Below are 20,991 nucleotides of genomic sequence, written 5' to 3' on the forward strand. Positions count from 1 at the left end.
AGATTCTTCTTTTGCTGGATTTTGGCCCATGCAATGTGAAAGAGTCATGTGGTGCCAGCTTTAGTAATACAGCTGTACTCCAAAAAAGATGGGGAGCTCACTCCTGACACGTCACCTCATGTGCACAAATGCCACATAGGAAACTGCACAGCACTCTTGCCTGCAAAATCATTTAGCTTAAAACCAGCAAGGACACATATTCTTCTGCAAAAAATAGAAATGTTCACTGAAGACCTGACTGCAAGTTCACTGAATTCAAAAGCAAATTTTCCATCACAGCTTTGGCACGCACCACTTTGGGTTCATACCAACCAGCAGAAACATTGCTTTGTTTAATTAAGAATCTCTCATTTGAAGACTGAGGTTAGCAGTTGTGTGTAAGAAAAGATACTGTTCTGTAGCAGAGGAAAGCCCAATCTCTTGTGTATAAATCAACCCATACAGGCAACTTTCATGCAGTGCTTTCATTTTGTTGGTTTTAAAAAAAGAGATTTTTTAACTTGTTCTACTCTTGTCATGGATACTTAAACCAGAGAGAAACAAAGTGAAAAAACCTTAGGGTATTGATTATGTAACCTAGGAATTTATCCATCACTCTCTCATCAGTGGTCAAGTATCAAATAAAGGTTATGGTTGAAAACCACAGAAAAGGAGATGGATCATCATACACCAACATATGTTTAAGGTGACAAACTCCCTGCCAAGTGTTTTTGTAAATGCCAAAAAAAATGGTGAAAATGAATGATTTTTGAATTAAAAAAAAAATTAAAACCAAAATAATTTGATAGATATTAAATACAGAAAGATCAGTTCAGGATAGAAAGAGCTGTGAAGTGCTAGAAGTTTGGGGAGCTTTTACAAGAAGTATCAGATTTGCTTACCCGAATCTTACAAGCAGCTTCTTTTAACCACTGCTGAAAACAGCACTTTGTGCTGAACAGCCCTTTGACCTGACTCAGTGTGGTTGGCCTTGGGTATTTAATGTCAGAAGTCAAGGAGAAGAGGCAGAAGGCTGGCTTGGCTGGACAGGGACCTTATCTTGGAAATAAGGCAAAAAAGGAAGGTGTAGGCACAGCTGAAGCAAGGTCAGGTGACATGGGAAGAATACAAAAATGCTGCTTTCCACTGTCGGGAGAGAATTCATTTGGCCAAAGCTCAAGTGGAGGTGAAGCTACCAGGAATGTGAGGGGCAATAAAAAGCTTTTTTTCAAATATATCAATGAAAAAAGGCAGTGTAGGAATAACATGGACCCTTCCCTGAATAAAGATGGTCAGTTCCCCCACAGGGACATGGACAAGGCAGAGATGTTCAAAACATTTTTTACCTCTGACTTCCAAACTGATGATGGGCCATGAGGGCCTCAGTGCCCTGAGCTGGAAGACCATGACTGTGAGAATGATCATTTCCCAGTTGACTCTGAAATTGTGTGGGATCTGTGCTCCAGCTGGATCCCTGGAACTCTCCAGGGCCTGATGGGATTCAGCTGAGAATCCTCAATGAGCTGGCTCATGTCATTCCAAAGCCTCCCTTGATGATTTTTGAGCAGTCTTGGGAATCAGGAGAGGCCCCAGCTAACTGGAAGATGGTGAACATTGTCCCAGTTTTCAAGAAGGACAAGGAAGACCAGGGAAACTACAGGTCTGACAATCTCACTTTAGTGCTTGGTAAAGTTATAGAGAAGATTATTCTGTGAGGCATTGAAAAACACCTGAAAGACAGCACAGTCATTGGTCTCAGTCAGCACAGCTTGAGGAGGGGAAAGCCCTGCATATTAAACCTGATTTCCTTTTATGACAAGGCAACCCACCTAGCTGATCTGGGCAAGCCAGTAGATGTAATCTCTTTGGATTTCAGCAAAGCTTTTGATACTGTCTCTCACAAAATCCTTCTGGACAAAACGTCCAGCTTTCACCTGAATAGCTGTGATACACGGCTGGGGAGCATCTGAGTCACGGGTCAGGCACCCAGCAGGATGTGGGATGGGGTGACAGCAGCCTGGGGACTGGTCCCTAGTGGGGTCCACAGGGCTCCTCCCTCGGCCCAGCTCTTTTCAGCATCTTCATTAATGACTTGGGCACAGAACTCAAATGAAGTCTGCCAGTGACACTAAACTGCCAGGGCAAGAGAGGGGATGGTCCTCTGCTCTGCACTGGGGCAGCCTCACCTCAAAGACTTTGTGCAGTTTTGGGCACCACAATATAAAAAAGACATTAAGCTTCAAGAGAGCATTCAAAGGAGGGTCACAAGGATGGTGAAGGGTCTGGAGGGGAAGGCATATGAGGAGCAGCTGAGGTCACTTGGTCTCTTCAGCCTGGAGAAAAGGAGACTGAGGGGAGACCTCACTGCAGTTACAATTTCCTTGTGCGGGGAATAGGAAGGCAGGCACTGATCTTTTCACTCTTGTGAACAGTGACAGGACTCAAGGGAATGCCTGGAGTTGTGTCAGGGGAGGATTAGGTTAAATGTCAGGGAAAGGTTCTTCACTCAGAGGATGGTTGGGCATTGGAACAGGATCCCCAGGGAAGCCTGTCTGATTTCAAGAAGTGTTTGCACAATGCTCTCAGGCACGTGGTGTGATTCTTGGGCTGCCCTGTGCAGGGACACAAGCTGGACTCAATGATCTTGAAGGCTCCCTTCCAACTCAGTGTATTCTATGACTCTGTTCTACAATTCTGTGTTTCACTGTGCCTGTGTACAGGTTTCTGTGGTCTTCAAAATGTCCCAAAACTGTGCAATTTTCAGAGTTTTCTCAGCAGTAATTTATAATATTGTGGGGCCCTCAAGATGTGTTGACTCAGATGAAAGAAGGCTCAACAGGCAGAGATGGATGATAAACAGAACTAGCAATTGTAAGATGGTAAGAATTTTCATCCCTCAAACAACACTAAAATAGCACAACCTGAAACAATTTCTCAAGCATTGCTTTGGCTACAGTATAATTTAAACATCTGACTTAAACATGATAGCCAAAACCAAAGCAATATGTTACAAATAAAATTTATTAAACATGAAAAAGACAAAATATTTTAACTTCTCAGAAACTGATTCAATTCAACCAGTTTTCCATGTCCAACATATGTTCCCATTAGAAAATATATGACCAAAGAACAATTTTCAAATCATAGTAGATACAACAGCTGCTACCAGATTAATAGAAACAGCTGCACATCATGTAAAATAATTTACATTTTTCCAACCTTTAAAGACGCATTAGGAATTGGCTCAGAGTTATAGTCAAGTTTTCTAAGAAATTATTTAAGAAAATATTTAAAGGCAGCACATATACTCCTTTCTGATGATTCAAAAACATCATAAACATTGCCTAAATAATGAATTAAATACTGCTTACTGTTCTTGGTGCTGCAGAACAGCTTATGGAGCATATGAGTAGAACTGGCCCAGTGTTTTACTTCAAAAGAAATTGTAGCAGTAGGTAGACCAAATATTTACATCTTCCAAGGGGAAAAATGTACTTTTTTGGCAAACTGAAACAGTGATAATGCTAACAGTGTATGGACAGACCTTAGGCCTTAAATGGCTTTTAACAAGCACTGTCACAAAAGATGGTGAAAGACCTGACACCATTCAGTAGAGCCTTCCAAGATTACTAACTAGTTTCAATATGAAGTAAAGAGTTTAGCCCACTCTCCTCACTGATGGCATTTATGGAGACACTTCTCCCTGGTCATTACAACAAATATACACATATTGACCACCTGTTGTATATTGCTGAATACCTTTTTCCATAAAGAAATTAACTGGCTGTAATAAAATGCAGGATGGTAGTTCTGTTCTGCACAGATCCATTTGCTTACATGAGGTAAATAAACTAGATTTTTTTCAACCCCTCCCCTATCTCCTGGATTTTGGGTTTAGCATCCAACTAGATTGTACTAAGGAGGGAAAGAAAAAGAAAGGAAACACATGATATACAAACTCAGTCTTTCAACTAAATCCTTGCAATGTGGAGATTACATAGCAGGTACTTAACATGTGGAGGACACAGACTGGGCTATACTGACCTCCATGAAGATAGAGATAAACACAGATATAGAACAGCATGAGTGAATCCATAAATTTAATGCCATTAGGTCCTCCCACCTGACCAACACATATAGGACAGGGATAAAATTTTTGTCCAGTTGGGAATTGAAATCAACATTTCTAGAGGTTTCTGCTCAGCTGCTCTTATCTATGACTGCTCAAACCTAATATTGTCTGAAGGTGTGCCATGGGAATTGCAGTGAATGGGTTCAGGCTTAACCACTCCATGTCACATAATAGTGCATTATGGTACCACTTGCCATTCCCTTAACAAACTGCTTTGTTTCCCACTTAGTTTCAACCTTGTGATTCCTGCACTGGGGATGACTAGGAAGTGATGAATCTGGCTCAGTTCACATGAATAAGCATTTCAGTGAATGCCATAAAATGGACATTTCATGAGCATACTCTCTGCTGCAAACATCACTGAGAGACCTCAGCCTTTAATTGTAAGCAAATTGAACATAAATGTTTTGCTAGCACATAAGTGGTGCCTTCTGTCTTTGTGTTCCATTTTTCATAGACCTTAATAGGCACAAGCACAGTGTTGCAGTGGGAGTAGAGAGACACCCAGAGCAACCCAAGGCCAGTAAGATCGCACAGAACAACATGGTGCCAACTGGATTTTCCACTTTCTGGTCTGGTTGCAGCCTAGAGTTTCACTGTCACTTCTATGTGAAGAGTGCAAAGAGTTTATAACACCTACATGCAGCTTCAGACTCATCATGTCTCAAGCTTGCTTACATCCAAATGGCTCTAAGTGCCTCCTTACCATTTACAGGATCAGTACTAAGAGAAATCAGGATTAATAGGACAAGTCTTGACAGAACTGCCCAGCACAGTTATTCCCAGGAACTGGCGGAGCAAGCCAGTCGGGGGTCAAATGTTTTTACCCCTTACATTTTGCCCTGTCTACACTGACATAGCCATCCTAAAGAAGATAGAAATTAGGACTTTGCCAATTCCACAGGCTTGCCAGAGCACCTTTCAGCTGTGTTTGTTCACTGAAATACATCCATAGATCTTCTCTCTGCAGAGCAGGAACACAGCCATAGGTGAATTTTCACCCCAGGGAGGTTTGCTTCCCTCTTTTTAGACCAGATGAAATACTTTGGGTGTAGTCAAAGGCAAACTAGTAATTATGCCTTGCTTTCCCAAGTTCAGCTCAGCGCTCTGTCCATCAGCTAAGCCTTCCCACACTCCTTAGTGTACCAGTAAAACCAGCTTTGGCTATTCCTAGAGAGGTGCAAGTGAGATTCACCTCAAAGGAACGTTAACATTAATTATGTAGATGATCAGGATACAGGGTGGATTGTCTCAAATCCCTCTTTGAGGTCTTTATGGAGAGAGGATATTTAGCACAGGTTAAAGATCTCTTATGACATTTATGACAGAGGAAATGGGGTACAGATTTCCAAGTAACAAGCACCATCTGCACTAGATTTTGTCACTGTAGCTAAATACGTCTGTGGCTTATTCAGGACTTCATAATCAGATTGACTGCAACCATATATGGTCATGGCTAGCACACAGAAATGCTGCTGAGGACCTGGAGATTGCATCTTCATAAGTAGCTCAGTGATGGAAGGTCCATTACATTTTCCCAAAAATTAGTACCCTAACTGTGTCGACAAGGGAGAAATCAGGAAACTTCAACCTTGCAGCAGGTCTTTAAGAAAACAACCCAATCAGGAATAGAGACTGGTCAAGGCATTCATATTCCCTCAAGTCCTAAAAGCCTGAATCCACAGGAAAATAGAAATAGAGGGAAATTTTTAAAAACCATCAGTAGATATGATCCTTTCTTACAGCTGAGTTGCACCAACTTACTGAGTTCCCTTCCAATCCTATTTTCTGCAAGCTTTTAAATAAAAAAGATATTTCCAGTTTTATTTTGGGATAGGCAACATTTTTCTACTGAACTCTCAATTGCAAGTGTTCTTCTTTTCATTTCCATCTGACAGTGCTGGGATTTAGCTCTTGTGCCTTTCATCAACACCATGATTTGTTGCAAAATTTTTAATACAACATGGAATTCATCTCAATTTTGCAGACAACTGTCATATGCAGAAACAGTGGTAAAGGAAAGAATTTCACTTCCTAGTCTTCGTCACAGGACTTGTAATGAGGTTGCTGAGGTTTATTCCACTCTCAGAGGGTCTGGATCATTATCTGCAGGCCTCCAGCATCACACTATATCTTCTGTACCTTTCTCCTATGACTTCCTCTTGAAATTGACTCCAAAAGAGGAAAAGAAATTTAAAAAGAGCAAGAAATTTCTGATAGAGAGTAAACAAGTAATATGAACTTTAATTCAGGTGAGATATTAATTCTGAATTAAATTGGTCTATGTGCTTTTGGCTACCAGCAAAGAGAAGCTGAGACATTTCAGTGCCTTCTAAGAGGTGAAATCTTGCAACAATCCTGTTGCAAGATAGCAACAGACAGTACAGCATGGATGAAATTATTTTTGTTTTCACCAGTTTCTGTCCAGAAACCTGAGACCACACAGGCCAGCGCTCTTCCTTATAACAGCCAGTCCATACTCAGAATCATCTTTACAAGAAAATGTCCTTCTAGGGGACAAAAGGGAAAAGGTTGCTAAAGACAAGAGGAAAAGGTTGCTAAAAAAACCACAAAATGCTAATTTAATCCTGCTGCACAGTGAAGAAATGTATAAAGTTGCTTTCATCTTTGTGAGATACTACTGAGATTGAAATATAAATAGGGTTTTAAAGGCAGTAGAACATAAATGCTAAATCACTTCTGGTCTCTTACTACTTTTTATCTCCCACAGAAATATTAATCAACACATATTAAACACATATTATTATGTCATTAGTCATCCTGACCAAGACTGGCTGGAGAAGGACAATGCATTTGCATATTTCTGTGGAGCATAATTCACAACTTGTAGAAATCAAGAAGCATCTCTCCAGGGTGCATGTGATTACAGTCATTACTGTAATCACTGTGATGCCTTCAGTTCATTAACAGTGAGTGTCTTCCTACCTTAATTGCCTTGGCTCTGCTGATGAGAGCATCTTGTTGAGCACTTCCAATGAGCAGATCTATTTTCCGAAGCCGAGGGCGCTGCAGGGCTTTAGCCAAAGGTTCCTGGAGGTAAATTCCATCCATCACTGGACCCCAGTACTGGAATGGGCCACTTATAGCTAGCAGCTGTGTTAAAAAAAAAAAAAAAGAGCAGGAACTGTGCAGTTAATATAGTTAGCCTTTACATTCTATTTTATTTATGCTTAATTCAACTGATTGATTCCCTTCAAGTGAACAGGTGACCAGGTAATATAAGTGCAAACTCATCATTGGCAGGGAACAGTGATTTTGCTGACAGTCTCAGTAGATGAAACAAACTGAAGAGGCCAAGAGAAATTCTGGTCTTATAGTCATAAAAATGTTGGTTTAAACTAGGGATTGACTCCATGCTGGTCCTCATTGGAAAATTTATTGCAGGTGGGTGTTTTAATTTGTGGGTAAAGGATTCATCTCTAGATTTATTTATACTGCAGCTTTCACAAGCCTCCCACTTCAAATACTGAACGCTGACATCCCATCCTGCTTCATTTTCTGCATAAGTTCTGTTATTAAAGCTGCAGACATTTGACTCTCCTCTAGAGTAACACCCAGGGGCAGGCAAGAGGGAACTGAAAGGAGGGAAAAAACAATTTTTGGAGTCATTTCAGCAGACATGATTAAAGAAGTGTAAAAGGAATTTAGTCTAAAAGAGAATCAAATTGTGAGTATTCATAGCTCAGAGCTGGATGTCATGGACAAAAACTTCCTTCCACCAAAAATAGTCCAGTTCCTCTTTCACAAGGATTCAGATTAAATTATTTTTTAAGGTTTCTCTCTCACAACTTTGTGTGAATGGAAACTTTCTGACTTCTTGCCAATGGCATATGCTTTGCTATGTCGTACCTTAGTTTGAGCATCATTGAGGACACGGGCAGGCAACTGGCGAAGGCAGGCTACAATTTCCTCACTGGTGGATGAAGGGCACCCCACATCTTCAGCCAGGGCTGCTGCTTGGGTCTGTGCCCTCCTGGTAGTAATTATGGATGCTGGAGAAAAAGCTGAGCCTCCCTAGAAAAAAAACCCAAAATATCTAAATATATGTTGTCAGAGCACCTCGCTCCCTAGTGCAGGTAAAAAAGATGGCAAGAAAAATATTTCCACCTGAAGAATGTAAAACCCTGGCTTTTAAATTAAAATAAACAAGTTCTAAAGTTCAAAGCAAAGGGGTGAAGGGTCAGTAAGGCTGTTTCCAGCTCTGCCACAGTAATTTTGAAAAAGCTCTAAGTATCTAAATTATGTCTCTAACCAAATCACAACTCATTCCGAAAACTTTGGTGGAAGGAGAAACATTGAGACTGGAGCAGATATAAAGATTCTGTGAGGGAATGGAGAGGCCATCCTACTGACAGAGGAGACTAAATGGAGTTTTATCAAAGCTCTGATAAATAAGGACTGAGAGCAGGTGTGACGTCCATAGAGAAAAGCTATTTCTACCTTGGGACAATGCTGGTACAAGGACAAATGAGCACTAAGCAATCACATTGACTGTAAATCAGCTTCAGCTAGAACCAAAGATAACTAGCACAGGGAGCAGGGAGGGTCTGGAAGTGCTATGAACTGAAGAAGCAGGAACAAATGACTAAAGGAAACTGCAGAAGATTAACCAGATCATGAAGATCAAAACCAGGGCACAGGCTCCAGTCTCTACCCCAGACTCTTTGTATTCTTGTTACAGCTGTGCAAATGTTCTTCACAAGAAAGGATGGCACAACGTTTTTGAGTAAACATGAAAACTAGTTGTTGCAAATGCAGATAAATTAGTTTAAATCTGATAAGTTCTGACCTAGAAGAGAAAGGTTGGAATAGCTCTGACATGGTTCAAATGACTAATTTCCAAACATTTGCATCAGTTTACTGATAACAGCTGCTAAAATTAGCTCTGTCCTCTAAAAAAACCCACAACCCAGATGCATGATACGATAGACCCCGATGTATTGAACTGATTAACATACTTCTTACTGAGTTTGCTCAAAGCATAACTACAAGTCTTGAAAAACAAGTTAAAAAGAAACAAAAACCAATTGCAAATCTTTAAATTGAAACTGTCTCAAACCTCTGAGCCCTAAGAACCTGTGAAGCCCTGACCAGCACCCACAACATTTTTTATATTTCAGATAAACAGAGCCATTGATACTAATGGGATTCCATTGCTCACAACTGGAGAAATTGATTTCCAAAAATAGTGAGAAAGAGGTAATTTAGGTTTGTGTGTAGAGACAATCTTTTTAGTTCACTGCATGCAGAATTTCCAGTGATACTACCATCCTGAACGGTTTCTCTTCTTTTTCAGCTGATCTGGAAAACAAGCACTGTTATTACTAAATGATTGAGATGACAATGGTTGCAGATAAGCAAAGGAACAATCTAATTTTTCAGTCTGGGCCCCTGTAAGAGCCATCTTGAGTTTTAAGAGAGTGGGAGAAGTAGAGAAGAAGAAATAAACACCACTTGGTCTTATTCCTCACTTCAGCACTCAATTTACCTGAGTGAGCAAAGGGCTTTATTCTCTCATATAGTTGCAGTGGTCTATTTTGTAAGGCATGACATTTGCCAGCTGCTGACTAGGTGCACTGACTCAGCTGGTCATGAGAGAGAAGGAAAAATATCTTTGATGGGAGTATCTCGTCTGTGGGTGGGTTCCCAGCACATGGAGTGAGAACCTGGCCTTTGGAAGAGCATGTTCATCAGAGCTATGATGAGTGAGACCAGAAAAGGGGTAACACACCATGTCAGCTTCCCTCAGAAAAGGAGCTGCCTTGTGTTTCATGAGGAGTAAGGAATTATAAACCCCCTCAATACAGCAGAAAAATTAAATCCAGGACTGTACAATATTTATGCACTAATCTGGCAAACATATTCTTCCACATCAGATCTGAACATGCTCAGCATGCTTTATCAAGTATACAGTACCTCCAAATGGTATTCATTTAAAACAAAATAATAAAAATTTAAAGGATTTCAGTTACCCAAACTCCAAAAGTTTCACAAATTTTGAAAGTGTCAGTTTTTGTGGAAATTCTGAAGTTGCCATCTTAAAAGACCAAGTTTAGTAGGGAAAGAGTACTGAAATCAGATGATATATAGAATCCAAAAATTCACTGGGACCAAGTAAAATATCCTTGTGTGTGCTTGATTTTGAACACATTTCCTCCTGGAGATTTTAAAAGCTGTGCAGTTTCCCTGTCTCAGATTTCTACAACCTGAAAGATTGCCCTGAGGTCATGTACTGAGCAAAACAAAGACTGCAAAAGGTTCTGAATAGAAGTGTCCCCAAGTTCTCTACTGCAGGGGCAGATCTAAGAGCTTGGGCAGGCAAATCTTCCTGTCACAGCAAGGGATGTGTATGGGCTGGCAGTAGATATAGTCAAAGCTCAATGAGTAAAACAAAACCCCTAAACTTCTACAAATACTTTTCTGAGGGACGAAGAGCTTGATGGAGCCTCAATCTGGCTGTGGATATTTTCTCTTCTTTCTGTGAGTGGCTACAACAGGTTTGTTTGCTCTTTATTCTGTACTTTTTCTTCCATTTTCCACCTAAATGGCCACTTCCTCAGTTTGCTTTTTTGGCAACACCCATATTCAGGAAGCAAGTCTTGCATCTGGGGTTTGAAAGAGACCAAATCTTTGAGGTTTCAAAGAGATGTGGAATCTACTACTTTTAATCATGTTTAATTTTTGCTAGGACTGGAAGCAGGGGATAGAAAAACACGAGGCATCATTCAAAGAGTATTTAGAAACAATACTATTATGTTTCCTTTCAAGGTGCATCCAAAATTTGTTCCAGGCTCTAGAAACATGACTTCTCTTAGGACAGAAGTTATGCAAGCAAAACTCTACCAGTTCTCTGCTTTACAAATGCACATCAGAATTCAGGGTCTGTTTCTTCATTATTGTAAAAAAACCCCAAAAAACCTTCTGGAACAAATAAGTGAGCATAGAAGCTGGTATTGCCTAGAACTAATTTTCTTTCCTTTTTTTGAGCTTGCAGTTTTCACATTAAACAGAAATCTTCCCTAAACTCTGAATTCACATTACAGGTTGGGCTCAGGACAGAGAGAATAACAGATCTGCACTTAGCAGTTCCCTCTTTTCCTATAAAACTATAATTTATTTGTGTGATTTGTCCCAGAAACCAATAATGGAGGACTTGTGTACTTTAAAAAATAGTACTACTTAGGCAGAAGCAGAAATAGTGGAGGGCCTGTTTGTTTCCATTACATGACACCCATATTACCATCAACATGACAGAATCATGAATCAGAAAACCAAAAATCATGAGATCAGCTCAAGAATAACAAACACTGTGTTCTTTTTGTTAGACCTCTGGTTTTTAATTCTCCAAGAATTCTCCTGCACCAATGAACACAAGAGCTAAAAAATTCACTTTTAAAACTAACAAGTGAAATCTTTGCTGTTCCAGCAGAGTTGTTTTTTGAAAGTGAACCTCTAAAAAATGACATATACAATAAAATTGTAGTCATTAGTCACTTTGTCATCACTGGGGCATCATTTAGAAGTGATTTACAGGGAACTGAAGCCACACACACTTCTTGTTTTAGCTGTCCTTACAGACAGACCCACAACAAGGGGGAAGGGGAAGACAGAGGAAGTTCCATTGACATTTTTGACACCAACCCAGTCAAAAGTGTTTGAAAGAAGAAGGAGTAGCAGCTGTTTTACACAATCCACAACAGCATTGTTACACTGCTCTCCAAAATTCATAGGAAAAGGAGGAACTTTACAGTGTGGAGCAATAGCACCTACTGCAACATGTGATGGCATTAAAAACGAGAGTCAAAGCCTTGGGTACTATTTAGTTCAGGGACCAGGAGCATTGCCAGCATTTCTTAATTTCTCTTTGCAATATTAGAGGTTCAGATACACAGTAGAAATTCAGATACCAGGAAATGCTGGAGTTCACAATGGTGAGAAGCTGATGAATCAGTATTATATGAAGGTGAATTCTCACTTGGTTATCAGGCTGTGACCAGCTGATCTGGGGCTGGTGCCTCTTGCAAACTTTTCTTTTGAGACATCAGAGCTCAACAGACTCATTGGTGCTATCCTGGCCATCCCACTTCTTCCTCCACAAGCTCTTGCTACTGTTCTGATGAGATGACAAAAAAGAATATACAGACCTCTGTTTGGTTTGTGTGGCCATGTTTTGCTAGCGAGGAAGTCTAAATGAAATAATTGCAGTGTTGTGAGGAAGAGTGAGAATGGAAAATCCCAGATGGTCATAATTATGCTTTACTTCTCAGTATCCTGCTCTGTTTAATTGGTAATAAATTAAACTAATTAAAATAAATTAGTTTAATTTCCCTGTCTGTGCTGGTAACCAGTGGGTGATTTCTCCCTGTGCTTATCTTGATCCATGAGATTTTTATTTTATTTTCTCTCCCTAGCCAGCTGAGGAGGGCAGAGGAGGTTTAGTGAGCAGCTGGTATCCAGCCAGAGTCAACCCACCACAGTGCTATCACTGCACTCTGTACCTGTTTCACAACATAGCTGGAAAAGACAATTGCCATATAAGCTGCAGTGCTGAATGACTTTTGATTCCTCATTTAGTTTGGAAGCTCACTTCTGCAAAATCTTTCAAAAATTATTCAGAACACATCTAATGATTAGAAACTTCACAGGAACTAGATTTTATCACCCACACTCTGCAAACCCAAATGCAGCTTCCTCTCCTCACATCACGATCTCTTGTTTTTTCCCAAACTGACTTGAAAATGAAATTCTTTCTTGTCTCCTCAACACACACACTCCCTGCAAGTGCATGGGGTTTCTCTGATGGCTGCAGCCAGAGCAGGCTTTCTGTGTGCCCTGAACCATGCTTTAAGCAATGGAAACAGCAATTGCAGTAACACCACCCAAAAATGAGATCAAAAGACATCTAATGCAAACAGTCAGAGCAAGGAAATGTCCTGAGAATTCTACTTTCCCAAAAGAGCCAGCTGTACAGCAATATTTTATTTGTTAAAAATAGGCACTCTCCAGGCTCAGATGCACACAGTTCCCAGCCAGAAGTATCTGTCAGACCATCTGGTCTGACCTTCAGGATAGCCAGGGCTCTTCCATTTCCTGACTGCTGAGCTCAAGTGCTTCCTATCCTTTAAAACATGGCTTGTGTTTGATCTTGCATGATGCATTTAAGCTGGGCTCAGAGACACAGAGAAACGGATACCACAGCCTTCTCCTTGGTACTTGGTGCCTAAGGATAATTACTCCATGGACAGGCAACAGAACCTTATTTCTTTTTGAGGGTGCCTTCGGTTTCAGTTAATGCCAGATAAAAGACAGTGTTTAAATCCTGTTTTTTCTTCCTGCAAATATAAGCAAGCTGCAACTAAACAACCACTGACTCACTTTCCCAATGAGTTCAGGATATTATTCTTTAACAGACTGGATTTAAACTATTTTCAGAAGTTGTTTTCAATTTGGACCCTATTTACTTCTTTCTTGCAGGGTTGTTTTTCAGTGTCCTTCATTGTTTTTCCTTAGATAACCAATTCTGCATAGTGACCAGTGCTGACAGGACACCAAGGCTGCAGGGCTCTTTGTGATGACATTAATGTCATTCTTCCAGGCTTTCATGAAGCCTGGCTTCAAGAGCCTGGAGAAGTGGAAAGCTTTGGGAACAGCTGAGGGAGTCTCTGTCACAGCTAAGAAGACATTTGGCAGACACCTGGCAATCACCAGCACAGGGAGTGTAACAGGGAATGGTCAGGTCAGTCTAGCAATGGAAGGGGGGAGTGAAAAAGAAACATCTTACCCTCCATTATTGTCTACTAGACTGTAATTTCCATATAAAAATGGGGGGGAAGGCAAGGATTCTCTCTCTTATATCAAAAATAACATTTTGAAGAAGGAAAATTTCTTTTCATATATCAGCCTTTGCAAACCCCTCTTTGCTGACATCAGAGGCAACACTGCAAGGACAATGTTCCTCTCACAAGTGACTCACAGAGTGTCTGTGTCAGGTTAGTGACTTGAATAACAGGATATGAATGTTTCTAAGATGACATAAAAAGTCCTACTTAATTCATACAAGCACTTTCTTCCATGTAGATGCAAACACTAATTATCAATTATCCTATTTGACACAAGGCATTAGCTAAATGCACAGAAAGGGTAAATCAGCTCCCATCCTTGCACAGCAGCAGCCAGCCACCAGCAACAGGCAGAAATGACACGGAAATGGAGAATTCTATCCACCACCTTCCACTGCAAACTCATCTGTTCCTCTACAAGTACGATACAAACAGTGTCTGAGATTTACTGTGTTTCCAGCAGATCATGTTCTATCAAGCAAATCCAGCTTCTCCTTAAGTATGACCAATCTTTCCTGCTAAGTCCGAGACCTGTCCCATTCCCAAGTGCACATAGGATGTAACTATATTTCTTGTAAAGGCACAAAGACTGTCAGAGGCAGCCTAAGGCTCAAGATTGAGAGGATTGGGAAAAGGCTCTGCCTTCCCACCTGCAGACATCCCCTAAGCTGTGATATTTCAGTAGTTCCAGAGACACTGTTCATCAACTCACTGAATGCCATTAACGGACATGCATGTCCCATCCTTGTGATCTGAAGAAAGCAAGAAGGTCCTAAGCAATAAAATATGACTGTGCTTTAGACTGATTAGCTTATCAAGCTCCCTAGGGCTTTCCTGACCCTTCATACTGAAGACTGCTGCTACAGCCCATCAAAGAGAAAGAATATTCTCTTGAAATTACCAAATCACCAATTTTTGGCATAGCTTTGAGGATTTGATGAGTGTTTCCTGGTTTCAATAACAGTTACACAATAGCTCCCACAGAAGCACCTACTTGGAGCTGCTCTGGTGCAAAGTAGGAAATCTGCTAGGGTTTGCTGGGTTATTTTGTTTTCTTTGGATTTGTTAAGAGTTTTTTAATATTTTCCTGCATTATGTTAGGGAGTTTTTCAGATCCCATCTTGATTATAAAAGCAAAGGGCAAACCTTAATAAATCTCTCTGACTTCTACATTCATATCCACAGTACAATAGTCTTCAGTGCCTTTAGTCAGGTTATTCAACAGCTCAGTATCTTGGTTCCTCCATCTCAGACACTGAGATGAGGAAGGTCCTGAGGCTTCTGCACTTTTTACAACTAATGTGAAAATGGGCTTCACAGACTGGCTTTCAATCCATATTTCTTCATTGCTGATCTTAAGCTTCAATTATTTGCAGACAGAGGTATTTGGTGTACAGAATGAAGCATAAAGCAAAGGCTGCATTCCTATTCAGACTCAATAAGAAAGAAAAAAATGTTTTGTGCCTCTTCCTGTCTGTCAGGGAAAAAAAAAAAGCAAAACTGCATAAAAGAAAACAGTTGGGAAATGAGCATTACTGGATAAATAAATTTGGAAGAAGTAGAAAAGAAAATGAACCCTTTCTGTGTAACTAACACAAACTGGGTTATTTCCCTCATTTTTTATATCTGCTGAAACCAGCCCTAATGCAATACATTGAAAACCTCCCTGTTTTTCTCAGCCCATAGATAAAATGTGCCTTCAGTAGTGACTTGCAACAGGAACCTCATCTGTTGCAAACACTTTGAGCCTTCCTTATTTCTCAGAGAGGAAGTATGTGGCCTGTTTGGCAAATGCTGCTCTACATGACAGCGTGAACTTCACAACACTCTCATTCGACCGGCTGCTCCTCGACTTGATCAGCTAAACCTTGCTGGCAGCGTGAGAGCAGTGCTATGACTACGGCTTTTCTCAGGAATACTGCAACCTGGAATGCCATGCCCAGCATTTAAAGGTAATCACTGCTGTGATATATTTTACATTAGCTGCGTACGAGACCAAATGTTTCAATTTTATTTATATACAAGGGTGTTCTATTTCATTAACAATGACAGTATTCAGACCGGGGATTTCAAGTACCACCAAAGGCAGAAATAGAAGAGTCTGCCTTGATCCTTTTCATAAGGAGTGGTACTAAAGATAGACAGGACAAGGAGTATTTCTACTGAAACCTAAGAGTAAGACAGATGCTCAAAACCTTGTGCTAAAGCAAACTGCATTTCACTATAACCAAAATAGGAGCCCACAGATTAGTGGGCTTTTTATTCAAAGTGTTAGAAATGTGGATAGTGTGGTATTTCTGTGTTGTTTCATGTTTGCATGTGTCTCTGAATTACTTTGATGAGAGCATTTTGTTATTCTTTCCAAGTGCAAAGGTACAACTGCCTCAAAGCTGTAAGGATGTTCATTTTGATTAATGATAAATTAAAGGAAATACACCAAAAAAATATACAGTTTCTGAAATCCAAGTTGTTTTTCTTTTTCTTTCCACACATGAAAAATAACAGGATGCCAGTGCTTTCATTTTCAAGTTAAATGAGATTCAGACATTACCTGTGAACTTTATTGAGAAATAAATTGTAAGATCTTGGCAATATAGATGTGAATATCAGGAAACAAAAATAAAATGCGGTATAGCATCCCAGAGATGATAAATGTTCAAATTTTACTAGTCTGCGGTATTACTTGTAGGAGGGCTTTATTCATGTGCTTATCTTGTCTTTTTATTCCTCTCATTACTTTCATTTCTTTATATTAACTAATTCTCAATCATATTAAATATAAATTTGAAAAAGTTTTCACCAAGGAGCAGAATTTCATATGTTCCATGCTATTTACCTGCTGCAGAAGCACATTTTCTTAGAGAACAAATTCTGCAAAAGGAAGTTATTGCTACATGTGCTGCACACAGGAACGGAAGGGGAAAATTGAACCACAGGTTTTGGGGTCACACGATGTAGGTCAGTGGGATTCCAGTCTTGATAGGTGAAGAATTCATACCTGCTGAGAGTTCTGACAAATAGAGCACAGAGCAGGTCTGGGACTGCAGATATTTCCTCATGTTCCTTTTGGCAGCAAAGATCCCTAAGCCCTAACAGCTGTGTGTGCAAACAGCCCTGTGATCACCCTTCCCTGACACTGTGCACAAGTGGAAAGGGGAGAGGAGGAAGGACCGGTGCTTGGAACACTGCAAATGTGATCTTAACAGTTAAAACCAAATTTTCATGCAAGCCCGAGGAGGTGGCTGGTGAGCAGGCAAGCTGCAGGTAGATTTTGGTTCCCAGCAGCCCAGTGGACTTGGGGTAGATAAGACACAGTGAGTTTAGAATCTATCATTTCTCTTTAGCTCTTCCTACATCATCCTCAGGGAATTATTTCCTTTGGATCTAGCCTGTCTGCTTCTGTAAAGGAAGGATGGCGCTTCTACTTGTATCCCAAATTCTGTCATCAAGTTTAGATATAAGGAACAAAGTTTTTACACAGGTTGTTAGATGCCCCATCCTTGTAAACATTCAAAGCCAGGTTGGACAGGGCTCTGAGCAACCTGATCTAGTTGCAAATGTCCCTGTCCGTGGAGGGAGAGCTGGACTAAGGTGTCTTTATATCTCCCTTCCAACCCAAATTATTCTATGATTCAATAAGGTCAAGTGAGATGCAGCGCCTGTAGCAAATTTTCTATTTAAGAAGATTATAATCTCTAAAACTGTTACTGTTCTTCTATCGATTTCAACGAAAAGAATTGGTTCATGACACCTTTAAAGCTTCCAGTAAGTCTGGTTTTGCAGAGTGTCTCAAAATTTCAGAGAACCACAAAAGAATTTATCATGCAGCAATGGAATGGATTTGTATTGCACTGACAATAACTCAATACAAGCACAAACTACTTAAGCCATCAAGTTCTAGCACTCACTTGAGAGCAAAGCACACCATTACTTTAAAAATATGACTAATTTGTAAATTCTTACTCTAGAAACAGTGATACTACTTTGTACATTCTTACTCTAGTGATATGCCATTGCCAGCAAACAAGTAGAAACACTTTTTGCCTCCCTATTTCAAACAAAACTTCCATGTCCCATTTTCAGCATCTGAAGGTTGATTCATACCTCAGAACATTCACTCCACCGCCTTTGACTGGACTATAGGAACCTTTACTCTGCCCATGTGCCTACTGACAAGTGGCTTTAGTAGTAAAACCTAGTCCAATGTCTCATTTTCCTTTTAGTCATGTTTGCTAAGTGAATTAACAGTAAGAGTCAGAGCTTTTAATTTTTTTAGTTTTCACTGAGCACTTCTGCTCTGAATCTGGAGAGCATCTTGAACGCTCTGTCCCTTTCAGGACTTTATGCTACGAGTGGTAGTGACAGTAAAAGAGCACGGAAAATGCAATGAGAAACGGCAAAGTGCCACGTTAATGATGGCAAAGCCCGAGACATCACTGCTCCTCACTGCACATAAAGCACTTTATAACCTTTGCATTTTCCACAAGCCAGATTATTCCATACCTAAGGCAGCAGCACAGAGCTGCACATTGTGCCCTGATGACCAGAGGTCCTTTGAGAGTAGCAATGCCTGGTACAGCAGAAGGGAACCAGGCTCTGCTCTGCAAAAATACAAAGTAGGAACTTCCATGTTGTCCAATATTGATTTCCTCTGTGGTTTAATTGCAAATGATGTATAAGCAACCCTGCAGAAACACTTCAGGTATTTCTAAAGCAGCATTTAGAATTTAGATCCTTTAACACCATCTAGAAAAATGTGTCTTGGTGAAATGTGCTGTCCTTTTAGAAAGCCTGAAGTAAATTTTTTCAGAAGTCTTTCCACCACACAGACATGCTACATATCACTTTCCAAAGACTCAGGCATACCTGAAATTAGGAGTAGGAAAAAGGCCACTGGTCACAAGCTTGACACTTGCAGGATGATTTGCTCTCTCAGCCCTCAAACAACAAAACCCAGGATAAAATGGTACTTAGAGGTAGGATTTATTTTTTTTCCCCAGACTTTTGGGACACAAAATTCAAGCATTTCTCATCTAAATATCAATTGCACATGTCAAAATTATAGATGGACATCAGATGTTTATGCAGTCATTCTTGCCATCTACCTGGAATTGTCAACATTTTGGTAACTGTAGCTTAAATTCTATACACTGAGCAAGATTTGAGCCTCCCTTTTAAATTACTGCAAAAATGCATCTACAGAGCCCAGCAGAGTTTATCAGCCCAGGTATTTATCTCACTCTCTTGGCTGACATTTTCAGCCCTGTTGAGCTCTCTATTGCTGTTCCCAGGAAATTTTTCTGGCTAATTTGAAGATGAGCCATGAACATCTATAATATCTGTAGCCAAAACACTGGCTGTACTACTCCTATGGGTTTACCTCTTTGTCTTTATGGGATACAAATAAGAAAAATGTTTAACAACTTAAGTTGGGTCTTGCCGAAAAATACTCATAATTAGATCAGAAAATTATGATCTTGAAGGCAGACATTGCCTGACAAAATGAATTCTGGTTTCAGGTTTAGTTAGGTGCATTTACATGGAGAAAGATTTTTTTGTTTTATTTTCTATAAAGACACCTATTTTTAAAATGTGAATACACAAGTAGTTTAAATTTAGGGGTACTGTTTTATTCCACTTCTAGACTTCTCCTATCAGGCAACACATTTTTGTTCTTGTGAAAGTAGGTTTCAGATGCTTGTCAGAAAGACACTGGCACAGCTGCACCCTCCAGATGTGCCACGAGCCAGTTCTGAGTACATAAAGAGAAGGGGTAATGTTCCATTTGGCCAGTGAAATAGAGAATTCTAGCAAAGAGCCTTTGGGAACAGCACTAAGAAGCTTGGAAAGCAGATGAGGTGGAATCAAACTGTGCACTACCATCTGTTCTAGCGCTGAGCTCCTTGCATTTGGTAAGGGATGAATTTTCTTTCCTTTGAACGGCATTTTATTCTGTAGGATGTCTTCCTAAACTGTCTGTAAGATGTTAAAAATTTACTGTATTAATCAACATACTGGAATTCTGCCAATCTTATTCTGAAAGACAATTAGCAATAAAGTCTTGCTGATGTCAATGGTTCTACTTCTCAAGTTGGACATCTCTCCACCTGACTGACCCTCATAAGTCTCTAGCATGTGTAAGTGAAGAGCAGCACACCAAAATCAGTAATCATTGAAATATTTAAGCTAGAAAAGGCCACGAGATGCAGAATACTCACGCAATGCTGCTGGAGCTCCTGTTATCATTTTCACAGGGCAATGGATCGAAATACAGTCTTAAAAAGTAATTACCATCAGCTTGTGGTGTTATTTTTCTTTAATGAACAGTTTTTAAAGAGATATAGCTTTTTGTCTTCTGCCTCTGAAAATATACCATAGCATGATACACTTTCCACATTCAAAATATTTATCTCTCTGTACTCCATCAGAGAGAATTAGGATGGCTGCAGTAAAGCTATGAGAAGGAACTGCTCCTCTCACACTATTTAGTTCCACAATTGTCTGACACTGTTTCTTGTACATCCACCAAAACTTTTTAATACAGGTATCTGAAGAATTTGCACTACTGGCTTTACGCAGGAGGACTGATTTGAAATCAAACATTTTTTTAGGCAAGGTGTTACTTAAAAAAAAATTGCCCACATTTCCTGAGGGCACAATTGCGTCAGAAAAAAGCCCAAACCTACCAAACTGTGTTCTTTGTGATCAGTAGTAAACCAGCAAAATATACACACAGTGTTGAAAACAAGGGACATCAGTCTAATTAGATCCTTTGTAGCCTCAGAACCCCAAATGCTGAAGAAACATTTTGTATATGAAATGCCCATATAGGCACAGCTCTGCTGCTACTTCCTATTGTGCTGAGGTACGGGTAATGGAAACTTTTACTACATCATGTTCTTCTGAGCAACTTCCCTAGCTGTGGTTTTCTGCTATTCCCCTGATAAAAGCACAAAAGTGGTGAGAGTTTAGCAAGTATGTAAAACTCTTGCATGAATTTGACACCAGAGTTCTCAAAAG

At 40.0% G+C, this 20,991-nt stretch overlaps 1 protein-coding gene across 1 annotated transcript in view; it reads right to left on the reverse strand.

The window, feature by feature from the left end:
• Nucleotides 1-20,991, reverse strand: part of TG (thyroglobulin) — a gene marked incomplete at both ends in the record, with an annotated part of 146,768 nt that overhangs the window by 22,230 nt on the left and 103,547 nt on the right. The window contains 2 exons of the mRNA XM_084219567.1: nt 7,058-7,225; nt 7,982-8,146. Of these exons, the coding sequence (XP_084075693.1) occupies nt 7,058-7,225; nt 7,982-8,146 (333 nt within the window). The remainder of the gene's footprint in view (nt 1-7,057; nt 7,226-7,981; nt 8,147-20,991) is intronic.

Source organism: Fringilla coelebs (assembly GCF_963513975.1).
Source record: "Fringilla coelebs genome assembly, chromosome: 1".
In the NCBI taxonomy this organism is placed as follows: domain Eukaryota; kingdom Metazoa; phylum Chordata; class Aves; order Passeriformes; family Fringillidae; genus Fringilla; species Fringilla coelebs.